Below are 17,776 nucleotides of genomic sequence, written 5' to 3'. Positions count from 1 at the left end.
TATATCATCCTGCCATGTCCTTATATAATACTATTTCCTTTTTTCCCTCTCTGTAGAGGAAATCTCTAGATTTTGAAATCAGCACCCTACTTTTAATTCTCTTATTGTTCCCTTTAGTAGTTCTTTTTATGTTATATGTGTATATGTATAGTTACGTATATGACATAAAGGGAACTGTGTTATGGTGAAGAGATAGTGACCAATTTTCTCTTGCCCATATTTCTTTTATTTTATTTTTTTGGTATAATATAGGATTTTGGACAAAATTATTATTACTAAATTATCTTTACATTATGTAAATGTTACATTAGTGTTTAAAAGCATAGACTCTGGAATCTCACTGCTTATTTGAATCACACCTCTGCCACTTGCCAGCTGTGTGACCTTGGTGAAGTTATTTAAACTTTCTGTGTCTCAGTTGTTCCATTTGTCACATCAGGATAATAATATTACCTGCCTCATTGCTAGGATTAAATAGATTAATTTACTTAGTGCTCTTAGAGTAGTACCTGGCACATAATATGTGCTATATAAGAGTTTACTATTATAATCATTAGCATTCTCCTTGAGGAATTAGTGTTGGCATTTACATTTTATTTTATAAAAATTAATTTATTGTTTTTGGTTAACTGTGTGTGTGGTTAACTGTGTGTATTTGGTTTTTGGTTTTTGGTTTCTTCCTCACTGCTAGGGTTTTTATTATGTCTTCTTTCTTGAAGTCTTATTGTCATGTTTAAGTTATATCTGTTTGTACTACTCTGAGTAGTTTTTTCAGGTGTGATCCGCTGTGTTGTTTACCACTATATTTTCAGTCCCTAGAACATAGTTTGGTGCATAATAGGTGTTCAATAAAGATTTGATAAATGAATGTGTGCGTGGAGTCCTTGCATATCTGTTAGGCTCTGGCAAAAGGGGTCCTTAGAGGGAAATTGCAAGGCAGGAAGAGGAACAGGGGACTTGCTTCTTTCTGTTTGAACCCTGTTTGCTTCCCATCATCCCAGCAATGTTTCTTCACAGCAGCAGGTCCTTCTTCTAGCAAGGCTTGAGTCCAGTTTGCAGTTTTTCTGACTCTCATGGTACAGTCGTCCCTCGGTATCTGCAGGGGATGGGTTCCAGGATCCCTCATGAATGCCAAAATGCAAGGATGCTCAAATCCCATATTTAGAATGGCACAGCTCAGTGGGCCCTGCGTATCCAGGGGTTCTGCATCCATGGATATGGAGGGCTGACTGTACCAACTCCTGAAGCCACACATCTGAAAAACCGGCACTGCTAGCCAGTTGGCACCCCCTCCTCGAGGTCTGTATACCAGCCCCACAGGGCCCTTCCTCCAGAAACCCAGCACCAGCCCAACAGCTCCCTCATAGAGATCTAAGTTCCAAGCCCTCTCATGAACTTCTCAGTCTTAATTTGTCTCTTTGCTTTGTTCCCCAACCTTAGAACTGCACTTCTGGTACTTGTTCCCTCCATGATACCTTGGTATTCTCCTTGGCCTCTTCATTTCTCTAGTTAGCAACTTGATTCCTCCTTAGAGAATTCTCTCTTAAAATACCCTGTGTGTCTCCTGACTCCACCCTGACTGAGACAGCTTATCTGTCTTACGAAATTATGTCACCTTTCTGAAGGTAGACTCTATCAATAACTATTCTCTGTGTCAGGGATCAGCAACTGCAGCCCATGGGCCAAATCAAGCCTGTGTCCTACTTTTGTAAGTAAAGTATTCAAACATAATCACACCCATTCACTTTCAGATTGTCTATAACTGTCACTTTGCAAAGGCAGAGTTGAGTAGTCATGATAGAGACCACATGGTCCACATCACCTATAATGTTTGCTGTCTGGTCCTTTATAGAAAAAGTTTGCCAACCCCTATCCTACATCTATAGTTAGCAGAATTTTTGGTATTTAGTAGACATGCCAATAAAAAATGTTAAGCGAGGGAATATATGGAGGAAAGAGCCAAAAAGGGAGATGGTAAAAAGAAAGAACAAGGAGGAATATAGAAAAATTTACATTTTAATGGTGATGAAAATTTTATTTATTGAGGTCCAGATCAGATATGGTGGAAAAAAGGAAAGTTAAATTGGCAAAATTTTACCTTTCATTAATTTTCTGTTTAAAAATATAAAAAATAATGTAAATAAATTTTGCTTAAAATATATTGACCTTTTAATCAAACTGTTATGAAAAAAACATTGAAATTATATCTACCATGTGTACTCGAGTTTTTTTAAGTCCATGAAATAAGTTAAAATATGGCAGTATCAGAATAATAACTTTTTAAAGTTGACTGAGAATTTTAAACAGGGCACAATAGAACTGAAGTAGACACATCAGTTGGTGTTTATGACTTTCGGGCAATGTAGTTGATTGTGAAGCCATTTAAGAGATGTTAACAGCTACACATACTTTGTAATGTACATTTAGTGACTGAGATCAGTAAACTTTTTATGTTCTAAAGAACTAGTTTACTGATAGTATTTATTGAATAATTTACTACATTTACAATTCTGTACATATCATGCCCCAAATCATATGCTGTAAAATCTTAGTATAACTTCCAGTACAGTAAAGCATTTAAAAAATACTCTGAAAATAACATTGAGTCTATCAGAAATAGTGGTTGAATTTGTCAAAAACATTCTATTAGTAAGGAGTTGAGTAGAATTTTAGTTTTACTTTTTGGTCACTACTGAGATTCATTATTGTACATTTACCTAGAGAATAGATTATCCCAACCAGAGCTGCTTTCCCCCTCCTCTGAACTCCTGTGTGTATCTATTATAATAGTTTCCTGTTGTTGCTACAAAACATTACCATACACTTAGTGGCTGAAAACAACACACAGTTATTATCTTACAATTCTGAAGGTCAGAAATCCAAAATGGGTCCAATGGATGAAAATCAAGGTGTCAGCAAGGTGCATTCTTTTTAGGAGCTCCTAAGGGAGAACTGTTCCTTGCTTTTTCCAGCTTTTAGAGGATGCCCACATCCCTTGGCTTGTGGTTGCATCACTCAGCCTTTGCTTCCATCATCACATCTCCTTTACTGTCTCTCTTATGACCCTGTGATTACATTGGGCCCACCCAGGTAATCCAGGATAATCTTCCCATCCCCAAATCTTTAACTTAGTCACATCTGCAAAGTCCCTTTGCCGTTGTAAGTTAATGTATTCAGGGGATTTGGGGAGGAACATGGACATCTCTGGGGGCCTATTATTCTGCCTACCGCATCTTTCTTCTTTTATTTAGAATCATTGAATGTCAGAGCTGAAAAGGACATTGGGTGAAAACTTGTCCATTCCCTTTACTTTACACATGAAGAAGTTGAATGAAACCAGAGAGACTGTTTGTCTGCCTCTAAGCACTTTTTAGGTGTGAAAACAGGCCTAATTTATGTTTTGTATGCCTAACTATACTAACAATAATACCTTGAACATTTTAAGTACTCAGTAACTATTTATTGCCTGAATGATTAAAAGGTTAGTGATAGAAACCAGATATATCTGGTCTCTGACTCAATTATTTTAAGTTAGTGCTAATAGAAGTTTATAAAAAGCCACTGACTGACAATACCATAAAGGGTAGAGATTCATTTATTCTTATATTTTGTAATTAAAAGGAGGAAATTATTCCTTCTTAAAAATAACTACCTTTTTTAGTATTCCGTTTCTCTGTCTCTTGCCTCTTGTTTTTCTAGAGTAACTCATGGAGTCCAGATTTAGTTTCTTTGATATTCATTGCCATTGGGCTGGGTTGATAAGATAAACCTGTATTTTCTGTAATGCGTATTTTTCATCTGTGTCCAATATTTAGGATAATTTAAAAATCTATATTTATCTTTTAAAAACTATTTCATAACTTTAGGAAAAATTTTAGAAATTTAGGTTTATTTTTTTACTTATAATTTTTCATCCCTTGTAAAGGAAGGATAGTTTGGACTCTTGGTTAAAATAAAATGAAAAAAAAATTTTTTTAATTAATATTTGCCTTCATTGGGTCTTCGTTGCTGCACATGGGCTTTCTCTAGCTGCGGCAAGCGGGGGCTTACTCTTCGTTGCGGTGTTCAGGTTTCTCATTGCGGTGGCTTCTCTTGTTGCGGAGCGCGGGCTCTAGGTGCGTGGGCTTCAGTAGTTGTGGCACGTGGGCTCAGTAGTTGTGGCTCGGGGGCTCTAGAGTGCAGGCTCAGTAGTTGTGGTGCACGGGCTTAGTTGCTCCGCGGCATATGTGATCTTCCCGGACCAGGGCTCGAACCCATGTCCCCTGCATTGGCAGGCAGATTCTTAACCACTGCGCCACCAGGGAAGTCCCAATAAAATGAAAAATTTTTTTAAGTTTATCTGGCATTTCTTTTTGTAAAACATTAAAACCTAGATTTTAGGTTTAGATTGTCATTCAGATAGATAAATCACTTACTATTTTCCAAGAAAAAAAGCTTTGTCTGATACTTGTGCAATGACTGATTTTCTTTTGTTAATATTCTTGTAGTTTATATAGAATCTGATTTATTGTTATGTGAGTTTGGATATATGAGGTATGGTTCTTGAAATAAAATATACCAGAAGCATTATGTTCTAAGCATTTAGAGTCTTTTCTTACTTGTATCAGCATGGTTTTTCATTGGCCCTATACATTTATACATGTCTAAATCTTATACACGTTTCTACAAATACTAAGATTGCAAATAATTCTATTTTTATTTTGTCTACAAGGATGGTACATGTTAAGTGCTTAACAACTGTAAAAATGGACCATGGTAAAAGTGCCCAATAACTGATAATGTTTATTATATTGTCATGCTCTCAGTGAGAAAAATGTTAATTATAAGTCAACTTTAGAATACATTCATTATAATAAATTATATTCATTGGGTGAAAACATAATCGGACTTTTCTTTTCTTGGCAGCAACTTGAATTGGTGGAACCAAGTGGCTGGATTCACGTTCCTTTAACTGATAATCATAAGAAGCCAACTCGCACATTCATGATACAGATTGCTGTTCTAGCCAATCATCAGAATGGAAGAGATACCCACATGAGACAAATTAAAATATACACACCTGTGGAAGAGAGCTCCATTGGTAAATTTCCTAGATGTACAACTATTGATTTCATGATGTATCGCTCAATAAGGTGACCTTGAAATAGAACAAAAGTCATTAAACATATCTTTATCTTGTCAGTAAATATTAAATCTGGTATCTTTATTGAAAAATGCATCAATTATTTTGCAATTTTTTATGCATTGAAAAGTATTTTATTGTAACTTTAATAAATAACTTTTGGGTCATACTATGTTTATTTTCTTTAACATATAATAAAGCTCACATATTTTATAATTATTAAAATGAATTTGAGCCAATTGTTAAATTTTTCCTTATATCAAAAGAAAACCAGTTGAACTGAAAAGTTTTAAGATATACACAATTTTTTACTAATTAGGTAGTTATTTCATATAGTGATCATGCATTACAGTAATGATTTACTACTGCCTGTTTGGGAACAAAACTATGTTTTACCAATAGATATTATCTTTAATAGGCCAGAATATTATTTTTTTCTATCCAGAGGAAGCTTCTTCTATTAATACTAGGGCTTTTTAAAAACTGTGTCAAAATAAGCTTAGCATTCAGTGTGTGATGAGAACCATTCTGATTTGGGGAATGTAATTAATTGTGTCATAATTATTGTACTCCCATGAAATATTTTTTACCCTAGGGTTGTCTATATCCTGATATTATGTCAGCGATTACCAATATAATCTGCTGTTTATCCTAATTCTAATGCTGTTTATAGAATAGTTAGTTTCAAATTTGTGTCTGACACTGAAGCATTCCCTAAGGGAAAATGTAGCTCATGAAAATTTTAAAAATATATGAAATTGTTCTTTACATATAAAAATATTTTAAAGTCCCTTAAATGAGTTTTCTTTCCATGGTTTAACATGAGTCGATTTGATTCTGTATATCTCCCCCGGCACCACCCGCTACCCCATATCTTTACTTTGGGGGAGACAGAACTTCTCCATATTGGCTCTTTTTTTTTTCTTTTTGTGGTTGTGCCGCATGGCTTGTGGGATCTTACTTCTCCGACCAGGGATCGAACCCGGGCCCTTGGCAGTGAGAGCATGGAGTCCTAACCACTGGACTGCCAGGGAATTCCCACCCCACATTGGCTCTTGTTTGGGAAAGATTCCTCAGAGGTTCTTGCATTACTGGGTAGACTGAAGTCTTAAATTAACAAAGTTTAGGAAATAATTATGTGTTTGATTTATTCTGGCAGAGTACTAATTTACATGGATGCTATAAAAAATGAAGGTTTCATTTTTTTCACTCAGCAGAATCTCAGCTCTTTTTTCTATGAGTTCCACAAAGAGTTTGTCATTTTCATTCTGTTGTCTTTAAAGTAAGAAGCATGGTAAGTGGCTGTATGATCACCAAAAAGTCTGTAACCAAAACTCATTTGAGATCAGTGAATTACTCCCAAGCATAGATGTCAGATGCTGGGAAGGGTAGAAGAAAAACAGATGGATAGGAATTAAAAGAAAAGGAGAGAATCAAGAAAATAAGAAGGGCAATATATACTCGGCACTGTATTGACGTTCTGCGTTAGTCTGATAAGGAAAACATTCATGTAAACAACAGGGTCTTAGTCTAAGAGGCAGAGAAATCTAATAAAAAGTACAGGAAGTTTTATTAGTAATAATGTTACTACTTGCTAACTGCTTTTTAAAAATTTGCTTAAAAGAAAAAAGGAGGAGGACTAATTATCATTTACCTGATCCAGTCTGTTATTTCCTACTATTAATAGTTTGTGAAAAACTCCTAAAATTAGGAAGAATTAAGAAGAATGTTGGGAAAATCAGTATGTTTTCTAGTTCTACTCCCTTTCCCTGTTTTTCATAAGCCAGCTGAGCACCTCATTAGGCATGGGAAAACTTGGTAGCCCAGGATTACAGAGGTAATGCTTCCCCTTATTTTAAGGATTATCTGAAGTTCTGATAGACCATGTATTACATTAACAACACATAATTATCTGAAGCAGTTTCATTTCTCTTTTGAAAGAGCAAATTATATAGCCAACAAAAGATGTGTATCTAGAATATATAAAGAACTCTTCTTATCACTTAACAGGAAGAAGACAAACAATCCCATTAAAGTGAGCAAAAGATTTAAACAATCATTTCATCAAAGAAGACATATGATTGGCAAATAAGCATATGAAAAGATGCTCAGCTTCATTGGATGTTAGTGAAATGCAAATTAAAATCATAATGAGATACCATTTCACAGCCACTAGAATGACTGTGGTTAAAATGACAACGAGGAGGGGGAAGGGTAAACTGGGACGAAGTGAGAGAGTGGCATGGACATATATATAATACCAAATGTAAAATAGATAGCTAGTGGGAAGCAGCCACATGGCACAGGGAGATCAGCTTGGTGCTTTGCGACCGCCTAGAGCCTTGGGATAGGCAGGGTGGGAGGGAGATGCAAGAGGGAGGAGAAATGGGGATATCACGTATAGCTGATTCACTTTGTTATACAGCAGAAACTAACACAACATTGTAAAACAATTATACACCAATAAAGATGTTAAAAAAAAAAAGACAATTGCATGTGTTAGCAAAGATATGGAGGAAATGGACCTCATGTCAAACTGCTGATGAGGATGTAATTAGTGTATACCACTTTGGAAAACACTTTGGTAATTTCTTAAAAAGTTAAACATATACCTGTGTATGGGTATTTACGCAAGAGAAAGCGTACGTCCGTACAAAGACTTGCACATGAATGTTCATAGCAGCTTTATTTGTAGTACCTAAAAATTGGAAACAATGCAAATGTTGATCAATAGGAGAAGATATAAACAAATTGTGGTAAATCCATATAATAGGATACTACTCAGCGATAAAAATAAATGAACAGTTAATTAATGCATGCAAAAACATGGATACATTTACAAAATAATTATGCTGAAAGAAAGAAACCACAAAAAAGAGTATATAGTGTATGATTCTAATTTTTTAAAAAAATTCTAGAAAGTACAAACTCATCAAGTGATAGAAAGCGTATTAGTGGTTGCATAGGATGGGGAGCAGACAGAAGCAAGAAGGCATGAATTATTTGGGGGGACGACAGAAATGTTCACTATCCTGACTGGTACTGGCTTCACAGCTATATACATATGCCAAAATTTATCAAACCATACATATGTGCAGTTTATTGCATGTCAATCATACCTTAATAAAGCTGATTTTAAAATAGCTTATTCTACCTGTTTCACATAGGAATCACCCAAAGAGGCTAGATTTGACATAGTTATATTTCTTACTGTATAGGATCTGAGAATAAGAAACTAACATTGAAAAGCCATTTTAACAGTTAATAAAACAATGACAGCAAATTCACGGATTCATCCTTAATCAGTATACTTTTTGAGTATTGATCAAACTGCAGTTATAAGATTTAAATATTTAAATTATACACGTAATTGAAGTATTAGACACTTTAAAAATCAGCTTATTACTTGAGGAAATACTATCACAAGGAACTCTCTATAAAACTGTGGAATTTTAAAATACAGCAGTTCATTGAAGGCTAATAAATACCCAACTCTAAAAAGACTAATAGATATTGAATGTTGAATTAGACATAATAAGGAAACCAAAGTGAATCTGATGCAGACTTTGCTTTCCAGTTGCTTCTAGTCTACTAGGGGAAATAATAGGTCTCCGATAACCAGATCAGAAATTAGACTGGTAAGATCTCTAGCTGGTGGATGGAAAAGAGACAGTTACTTCCTATTCAGGAGTTAGAGGTGAAGCTAAAAGAAGGCATTGTGGAGGAGGTGGAATTTTAGAAAGAAAGACTATTTGTAATATCAGCTAGTTATTCACTTTTTAAGCCTATTCTCGAATCCAAACTATCATTGTTTTTACATGAATAACAACAATTAATTTGAAACAGATGATTTGTATGTTAGGAGTCCAGTGATGTTTTGTACATTTGCTCTCGTTTGAAAGGTTCCAACAATTAAAACACAGACCAATCTTGAAAAGTAATTTTAGACACCATGCCTTCTGTTCTTTTAGCCATTATGACTACTAGTTTAGTACAGATTAATACACTGCAGTATAAATTTTTATGAGGATAAAATTTTATAACTCAAATACAAATATTTGATATGTTTCTAGTGTTTTAGAAAATTTTACTTAAAATTCTTAATAAAATGTTGGCTTATTATATGTCATTTTTAATTGAATTCTTGGTTCAATTACCTTTTAAAAATGATAAAAGTTACAAAATATGTTAAAGCATTAGGGAAAATAATACTTTGTAGTTGTGGTTATTTGGAGACACTTTTGCATTGTGGAGCTTTTAAACCAAGTAATCTTCTTTTGCCCACATTGTTTTGACTTTCCCCACTTCTACTATGACTCCCTAGAGTATGGTGTTTGGAGTGTTTGCTGTACAAGGCTGTTTACCAGCCATCTACAAGGAAGCTCTCTGTGCTTCATGATCTGCCATTTAGTTGGGCCTGATTCTGTGCAATGGTGTCTAGAAAGCGTTAGAGAGAGGAAGACAACAAAGGAAAAAGCCTCAGGGATTAGTTTATTAATTATCCATGATAATGATTTATTCTATTAACAGGACATATCTTAAGGCTAATTAATTACAACTCCCCCGCACTATAAATCTAAGAAAATGTCTATAACCCATGGCAATTTTGTATGAAAAGTTGAAATTATTTTTTAGTAATACTAACCAGTCTATATTTCAGTTTTATGTGAAAGTACCCTCCCTTTTTTCTATGGCTAATCCTGCCACCATTATTTGTCTTCTCTTGTCCTTTCTGGTTAAAAGAATCAATTTACTATTTTGCCAACATAAGCAAAATTACAATTACACCAACTTAAAGGTATTCTATCTGCTTATGAAATCTTTTTCTGAGTGAATTGGTATTTCAGGAAATGGTGTTTCACATCATGTATAATTGAAGTTCTAGTATTTACCATCTCAGTTGTTTTAATTACTGCATTTGTGGCCGTAAGCTTTCCACTGATGCAGTTCAATGGTGACCATAAGATGTTTTTCCACTATGTATTTGCTTTTCCGGTGTTGAGAGCAAATTACGATTCTCTCCCTGTGGTCCTAGAAATAACTCCCCCAACTGTTTTTATAGACTTTATTCTGAGACCAGCTCTCCTCTGTACCCTGGCATTCATCTATAGCTGGAGATCCAGATTTTAACAGATCATTTCCTGTTATTACTATAGCAGTATCAAAATACTGATCACTTACCAAGAAGCAAAGTATCCAAAACACTGAAGTAGAGAGTTCAGCCAGCTGTTTGTTTTTCAGCTGTTAAAATTTATAAGAATCACATGTTAAATGAATATGGAGACATAATGAAATAGAGGGTAGGCTCAGTAAAAGGAGGGTGATAAAAAGCCATCCAGCTATTAAGTTATAACACACTCAGGTGTCTACCAAGACAAAGGAAAGGAATTTTACTATTTATCTTAAAACAGTGCTTATTTTTAAGGTAGCATTCAGTAACTGACAGGAGATGCAAGGACGTCCTTATCATGAAATTCAGAAGTCTTCTTTCATTTTTTCCCATCATTCAGGCTGTTTAGAACAAAATTCATCATTTCTTTCTTGAAATGTTCAACTGTTAGACTGGTATTTGGGTGTAATTTTGACTCTTCTCCTTCATCTTTACATACTCAGTAACTGTAAGCCCTGCAGATTCTTTTTCCACATTAATTATCACTTTTGGTTTCACCCCATTCACATCATTCTAGGTCAGTTCAGTCTTACCAGAAAAGAAACGACACCGGATAAAACTTTCTAATGTTGCAAACTGGAATAGATGCTAAGCGCCCTTTAAGTTCTTTAATACACATGCACATTTCCAGAGGTAGGAAATTAATATCACGCTAAATGAGAAGCTCCAGTGCTCTCTTACCCTGTCCAACTAGTTCTAAGCCAGTCTACTAGACCCACTCTTACTCCTGATTTCTAGTTCTGAATCCCTTAGCTGCTGGTAGCTACTTCTTGTTTGTTCTCTCTTGGCTCTTTGGAATTTCATGATAGGGACTGTTTTTGTAGCTCCAAACTTGTCTCCCTCAGTGTTGTTTCCTTAGGCCACGTTGGGTAAGTTTTCTTTATTTTGATCAACTGAATAGTACTCTCTATCCTATACTATCTCTAACAACATAGCTGATCATGTTAGTAACACTGTGCCGATGAAGAAAGATAAATACAGTTTGGCATATGACATTTACTAAGGCTGGAAAGCATGCAATACATTTTATAAAGATACGTTTAGAGGGGAATAATCCACATGTCATTTTGTCATTATTAAGGATACGTGATTACTCATCCCTATTAAATAAAAAAGATGTTGACTCTACAATGCTGTGATCAGTTGTACTGCATATAGTCTCCAGGAGAAAAATATTGCATGTTTTTTCAAACAATCAACATATACGATTGAATGCCTTATATCCTGTGTAGAATACAAATAAGTAGAAAACATGTTTCCTATTCAGAAAGAATTTACAGTCTAGCTGATGATAGCTAGGAACACAGAGACATTCACACATACTTAACAAAAGGTAATATTGACTGAAACAGATAAGTATTATTTTAATAAGGACAAATATCACCAATCCCCAGGGTAGTCAGTAAGGTTCTTATGGAAGAGAGAGAAATTCATGTACATAGGGGTATCTGAAGAGGCCTTCTTCTTAGGTTATGTACAAGTTGAGAAATAGTGAAGATGAAGGTCAAAGTATCACCTTCTTTTCTAATAGACAACAGATTGAGGGACGTGTTTTTAAGTCTTAGCTAATTTGGGCTTTTCTAATAACGAATCCTTAAGATTCATGTCATAGCTGGTTGCACTGAATGGGTCGGGGAGCTCCCTAGAAGGAGAATGGAACTGAGCCATATAGCTTCAATTATTCTTCCTATATTTACAAATCAAATGTTTACCTCCTTGGGGATGGAGTAAAGGGGTGGAGAGAGGCTCTGAGTAAAGGAACTGAGTTTCCTTTTAGTTGGGAATCATCAGGAGCGGGGAAGAAGTGTTCCTAAATTTACACTCTGGTTCCAGAACAATGTGTAGATTTAAGTGGAGAGAGATAAAATGGGAGAGCATTTTAGGCATGGAAAGCTGTACACATTTGTGAAGGAATGAGGTTATATTCAGACTACAGTAAGCAGGGTGTTAACTTTAGTAACTATGTAACATCAAGTTACAAGATGGAAGAAAGGTAGGGCAGGGTGGGGTCAAAGTTTAATCTTACCCTGTTATGTATAGGGTAACTATAGTTGTATACCCATACCTTTATATTCCTCTTATATTTAATGTTATATTAAAACTTTGGAGGAGAAAAGATGCAATGTGGGCAGCCTAACACCCACCACCATTATAAGTTGTGAAGGAGACTATGGAAATAAAAACTATTCTTTGAAACTAGTTTTATGTAAGTCAAAATATTTAGTTAATATTTGTCTTACATAATTAAGATTGGACCTTGGAGAACACTATCAGAAGTTTGCCTGGATAAACAGTTGGGTGGAAATCTGTGCTTTTCCAAAGGGCATTCCTCAGAGGATGATGCTTGTGGAATCACGGAAATGTCCACCCAATTTGGATCCACTGTGCCAGGTTCCCTCCTTCCATTCCAGAGGTTTAGATAATAAAGGAAATTCTTAGAAAAATCCACTTGTAAGCAAGACCATCAGAAATCATACATAGCCCCAAATAAGGCTCTCAAGTGGCCATTATAAAAAATTTGAGTTATTGGAATATGGCGTGTTATGTGTTTAAACAAAATCATTAGTAGAAATACAACTTGATTCCTTTGGGTCCAATTTGTGCTTGTCTTACATCTAATTACTTTTGGATTCAAAAATAAGAAAGACTTCTTTTAGAAATGAAGCCTTTGAAACAGTATTATTCATACTATAATCCCTTTTAAAGATATGTCAACAGAATCATGAAATGTACTAATGATATGAAGAAACAATATAGTGTAAGCACAGTTTCTTGTTTTAAATAATAGTAACCATTTTGCATATGCTCTTTGTGTAGCTAGTGAATATAATAAGAGGAAATATTATTTTAATGGAAAGGTCCTGTGTGTGAAATTTTCTATTATTTGCAAGCTAAAAGGAAGTGACTCAGTAATATGGGAATTATATGAGCACTTGAATCCTATCTATGTAATCTTTGGCCAATTTTATCAGCCTTTTTCTTTTTAATTGTGTGTGTGTGTGTGTGTGTGTGTGTGTAGCATAACGTATATACAGTGAAATGCACCAAACACTAGCTCAATGAGTAAGGTCAAAGTGGACACCCATGTCCATGCCAACGGGTAACATACCTTCTTGGAAGCCCTCTTCATGTCCCATCTCAACCGCTATTCCCTTCCTCCTTTCCAAGATTACCCTCTACCCCTAATCAAAGGGTGCAGCTAAGTTTTACCTATGTTTAATGTACAATAATATACATTATATCCATATGTATATACAAATGTGCAATATATTTTCTTTTGTATTGGTTTCCTTTTACTCAGCATGATTTTTGTAATATATATTTAGCATGTAGCTATAGTCTGTTCATTTTTACTGCTATATATCTAGTATTCTATTGTAGTAATATACCATAATTTATTTATTCACTCTACTGATGTTGGTTATTGCATTTTCCCATTTGAAGCTATTACAAAATAATGCTGTTATGAAATTCTAGTACCTGTCTTTTGACTCATATCGTATGTGCATTTCCATTAGATATGTATATAGGAGCCATATAGTACCTTGCACAGAGGGTATACGTATGCCCATTGTTTGTAGTTAATGCCTGATCATTTTCCAAAGTGTATGTATCCGTTCACATGTCAACAGCAGGGAATAAGAGCCCTGCTGTTCCATATGTTCACCAATCGTTAGTGTTGTTGATCTTTTAAATTTTAGCCACTTTGTGAATGTAGTGTTACCTTATTGTAGTTTTAATTTTCTGTTCCCTAATAACGAATGAGGTCAAGCCACTTTTCATATGTTTGTTGTCTATTTGGATAGCCTCTTCTGTGAAGTATTCTAGTCTTTTGCTCATTTAAAAAATTTGTCTTTATTTTCCTTATTGATCTATAAAAGTGCTTCACGTATTCTGGTTATAAATGCTATGACAGTTATAAATGTTGTAACTATTTTCCCCTACTCTGTGGTTTGCCTTTTCATTCTCTTAAAGATGGGATCTCTTAATGAACAGAAATTATTTTTAATGTAAACCAATTTAATAATCCTTTCCATGATGTTAAGTGTTTTTTGGTGCAGTAAGAAGTCTTTGGCAACCTGAGCATTATGAAGATATCCTCTTACATTATCTTCTAAAAGCTTTATTTGCTTTGTTGTAGATTTAGATCTGCAGTCCACGTTAGATGATAGGACTTATATTTCAATTTTTTTCTTCTCTATATGGATATCCAGTCGACCCAGCACCATTCACTGAAGACTTTAATTTCCCATTGCTCTACAATGTCACCTTTATTTCAAATCAAGTGTCTATATGTATATGGTATATTTTTGAGCTCTCTATACTATCCAATTTGTCTATTCTTGCATCAAAACCATACTGTCTTTATTACTGTTGATTTGTAATACAGTTTTTAAACATCTTTATTGTAATATAATTGCTTTACAATGGTGTGTTAGATTCTGCTTTATAACAAAGTGAATCAGCTATACATATACATATATCCCCATATCTCCTCCCTCTTGCATCTCCCTCCCACCCTCCCTATCCCACGCCTCTAGGTGGTCACAAAGCACCGAGCTGATCTCCCTGTGCTATGCAGCTGCTTCCCACTAGCTATCTATTTTACATTTGGTGGTATATATAAGTCCATGTCACTCTCTCACTTCGTCCTAGCTTACCCTTCCCCCTCCCCGGGTCCTCAAGTCCGTTCTCTGTGTCTGTGTCTTTATTCCTGTCCTGCCCCTAGGTTCTTCAGAACCATTTTTTTTTTTTAATTAAGATTCCGTATATATGTGTTAGCATATGGTTTTTGTTTTCCTCTTTCTGACTTACTTCACTCTGTATGACACACTCTAGGTCCATCCACCTCACTACAAATAACTCAATTTCATTTCTTTTTATGGCTGAGTAATATTCCACTGTATATATGTGCCACATCTTCTTTATCCATTCATCTGTCGATGGACACCTAGGTTGCTTCCATGTCCTGGCTATTGTAAATAGAGCTGCAATGAATATTTTCGTACATGACTCTTTCTGAATTATGGTTTTCTCAGGGTATATTCCCAGTAGAGGGATTGCTGGGTCATATGGTAGTTCTATTTTTAGTTTTTTAAGGAACCTCCATACTGTTCTCCATAGTGGCTATATCAATCTACATTCCCACCAACAGTGCAAGAGGGTTCCCTTTTCTCCACACCCTCTCCAGCATTTATTGTTTGTAGATTTTTTGATGATGGCCATTCTGACTGGTGTGAGGTGATACCTCATTGGAGTTTTGATTTCCATTTCTCTAATGATTAATGATGTTGAGCATTCTTTCATTTGTTTGTTGGCAATCTGTATATCTTCTTTGGAGAAATGTCTATTTAGGTCTTGTGCCCATTTTTGGCTTGGGTTGTTTGTTTTTTTGATATTGAGCTGCATGAGCTGCTTGTAAATTTTGGAGATTAATCCTTTGTCAGTTGCTTCGTTTGCAAATATTTTCTCCCATTCTGAGGGTTGTCTTTTTGTCTTGTTTATGGTTTCCTTTGCTGTGCAAAAGCTTGTAAGTTTCATTAGGTCCCATTTGTTTATTTTTGTTTTTATTTCCATTTCTCTAGGACGTGGGTCAAAAAGGATCTTACTGTGATTTATGTCCTAGAGTGTTCTACCTATCTTTTCCTCTAACAGTTTGATAGTGTCTGGGCTTACATTTAGGTCTTTAATCCATTTTGAGTTTATTTTTGTGTATGGTGTTAGGGAGTGTTCTAATGTCATTCTTTTAAGTGTAGCTGTCCAGTTTTCCCAGCACCACTTATTGAAGAGGCTGTCTTTTCTCCATCGCGTATTCTTGCCTCCTTTCTCAAAGATTAGGTGACCATATGTGCGTGGGTTTATCTCTGGGCTTTCTATCCTATTCCATTGATGTATATTTCTGTTTTTGTGCCAGTACCATACTGTCTTGATTACTGTAGCTTTGTAGTATAGTCTGAAGTCCGGGAGCCTGATTCCTCCAGCTCCGTTTTTCTTTCTCAAGATTGCTTTGGCTATTCGGGGTCTTTTGTGTTTCCATACAAATTGTGAAATTTTTTTGTTCTAGTTCTGTGAAAAAATGCCATTGGTAGTTTGATAGGGATTGCATTGAATCTGTACATTGCTTTGGGTAGTATAGTCATTTTCACAATGTTGATTCTTCCAATCCAATAACATGGTATATCTCTCCATCTGATTGTATCATCTTTACTTTCTTTCATCAGTGTCTTATAGTTTTCTGCATACAGGGCTTTTGTCTCCTTAGGTAGGTTTATTCCTAGGTCTTTTATTCTTTTTGTTGCAATGGTAAATGGGAGTGTTTCCTTAATTTCTCTTTCAGATTTTTCATCATTAGTGTATAGGAATGCAAGAGATTTCTGTGCATTAATTTTGTATCCTGCTACTTTACCAAATTCATTGATTAGCTCCAGTAGTTTTCTGGTAACATCTTTAGAATTCTCTGTGTATAGTATCATTCATCTGCCAACAGTGACAGCTTTACTTCTTCTTTTCCGATTTGGATTCCTTTTATTTCTTTTTCTTCTCTGATTGCTGTGGCTAAAAATTCCAAAACTATGTTGAATAATAGTGGTGAGAATGGGCAACCTTGTCTTGTTCCTGATCTTAGTGGAAATGGTTTCAGTTTTTCACCTTTGAGAATGATGTTGGCTGTGGGTTTGTCATATATGGCCTTTATTATGTTGAGGTAAGTTCCCTCTATGCCTACTTTCTGGAGGGTTTTTATCATAAATGGGTGTTGAATTTTTTCAAAAGCTTTTTCTGTGTCTATTGAGATGATCCTATGGTTTTTCTCTGTCAGTTTGTTAATATAGTGTATCACATTGATTGATTTGCGTATATTGAAGAATCCTTGCATTCCTGAGATAAACCCCACTTGATCATGGTGTATGATCATTTTAATGTGCTGTTGGATTCTGTTTGCTAGTATTTTGTTGAGGATTTTTGTATCTATGTTCATCAGTGATATTGGCCTGTAGTTTTCTTTCTTTGTGACATCTTTGTCTGGTTTTGGTATCAGGGTGATGGTGGCCTCGTAGAATGAGTTTGGGAGTGTTCCTCCCTCTGCTGTGTTTTGGAGGAGTTTGAGAAGGATAGGTGTTAGCTCTTCTCTAAATGTTGGTTAGAATTCGCCTGTGAAGCCATCTGTCCTGGGCTTTTGTTTGTTGGAAGATTTTTAATCACAGCCTCAATTTCAGTGCTTGTGATTGGTCTGTTTATATTTTCTATTTCTTCCTGGTTCGGTCTCGGAAGGTTGTGCTTTTCTAAGAACGTGTACATTTATTCCAGGTTGTCCATTTTATTGGCATATAGTTGCTTGTCGTAATATCTCATGATCCTTTGTATATCTGCAGTGTCACTTTTTACTTCTCCTTTCTCATTTCTAATTCTATTGATTTGAGTCTTCTCCCTTTTTTTCTTGATGATTCTGGCTAATGGTTTATCAATTTTGTTTATTTTCTGAAAGA

General features: G+C 35.2%; 1 protein-coding gene across 8 annotated transcripts in view; it reads left to right on the top strand.

Moving 5' to 3' along the window:
- Positions 1–17,776, top strand: part of ANAPC10 (anaphase promoting complex subunit 10) — a 220,044-nt gene that overhangs the window by 73,265 nt on the left and 129,003 nt on the right. For 2 of the 8 annotated variants that reach the window (XM_082390030.1, XM_082390031.1), the window contains exon 5: positions 4,906–16,028. The exons of 5 other annotated variants lie outside the window; for them this stretch is intronic. In XM_082390030.1, coding sequence (XP_082246156.1) covers positions 4,906–5,136 — 231 coding nt within the window. In that variant the 3' untranslated portion in view covers positions 5,137–16,028. Of the gene's footprint in view, positions 1–4,905; positions 16,029–17,776 lie in introns of those variants that run through there. One more of the 8 variants, XR_014243972.1, reaches the window with a different exon arrangement.

The sequence above is a fragment of the Balaenoptera borealis genome (assembly GCF_965194805.1).
Source record: "Balaenoptera borealis genome assembly, chromosome: 4".
NCBI lineage: Eukaryota > Metazoa > Chordata > Mammalia > Artiodactyla > Balaenopteridae > Balaenoptera > Balaenoptera borealis.
The sequence above is the reverse complement of the archived record's forward strand: the minus strand, read 5'-3'. Positions and strand labels throughout refer to the sequence as shown.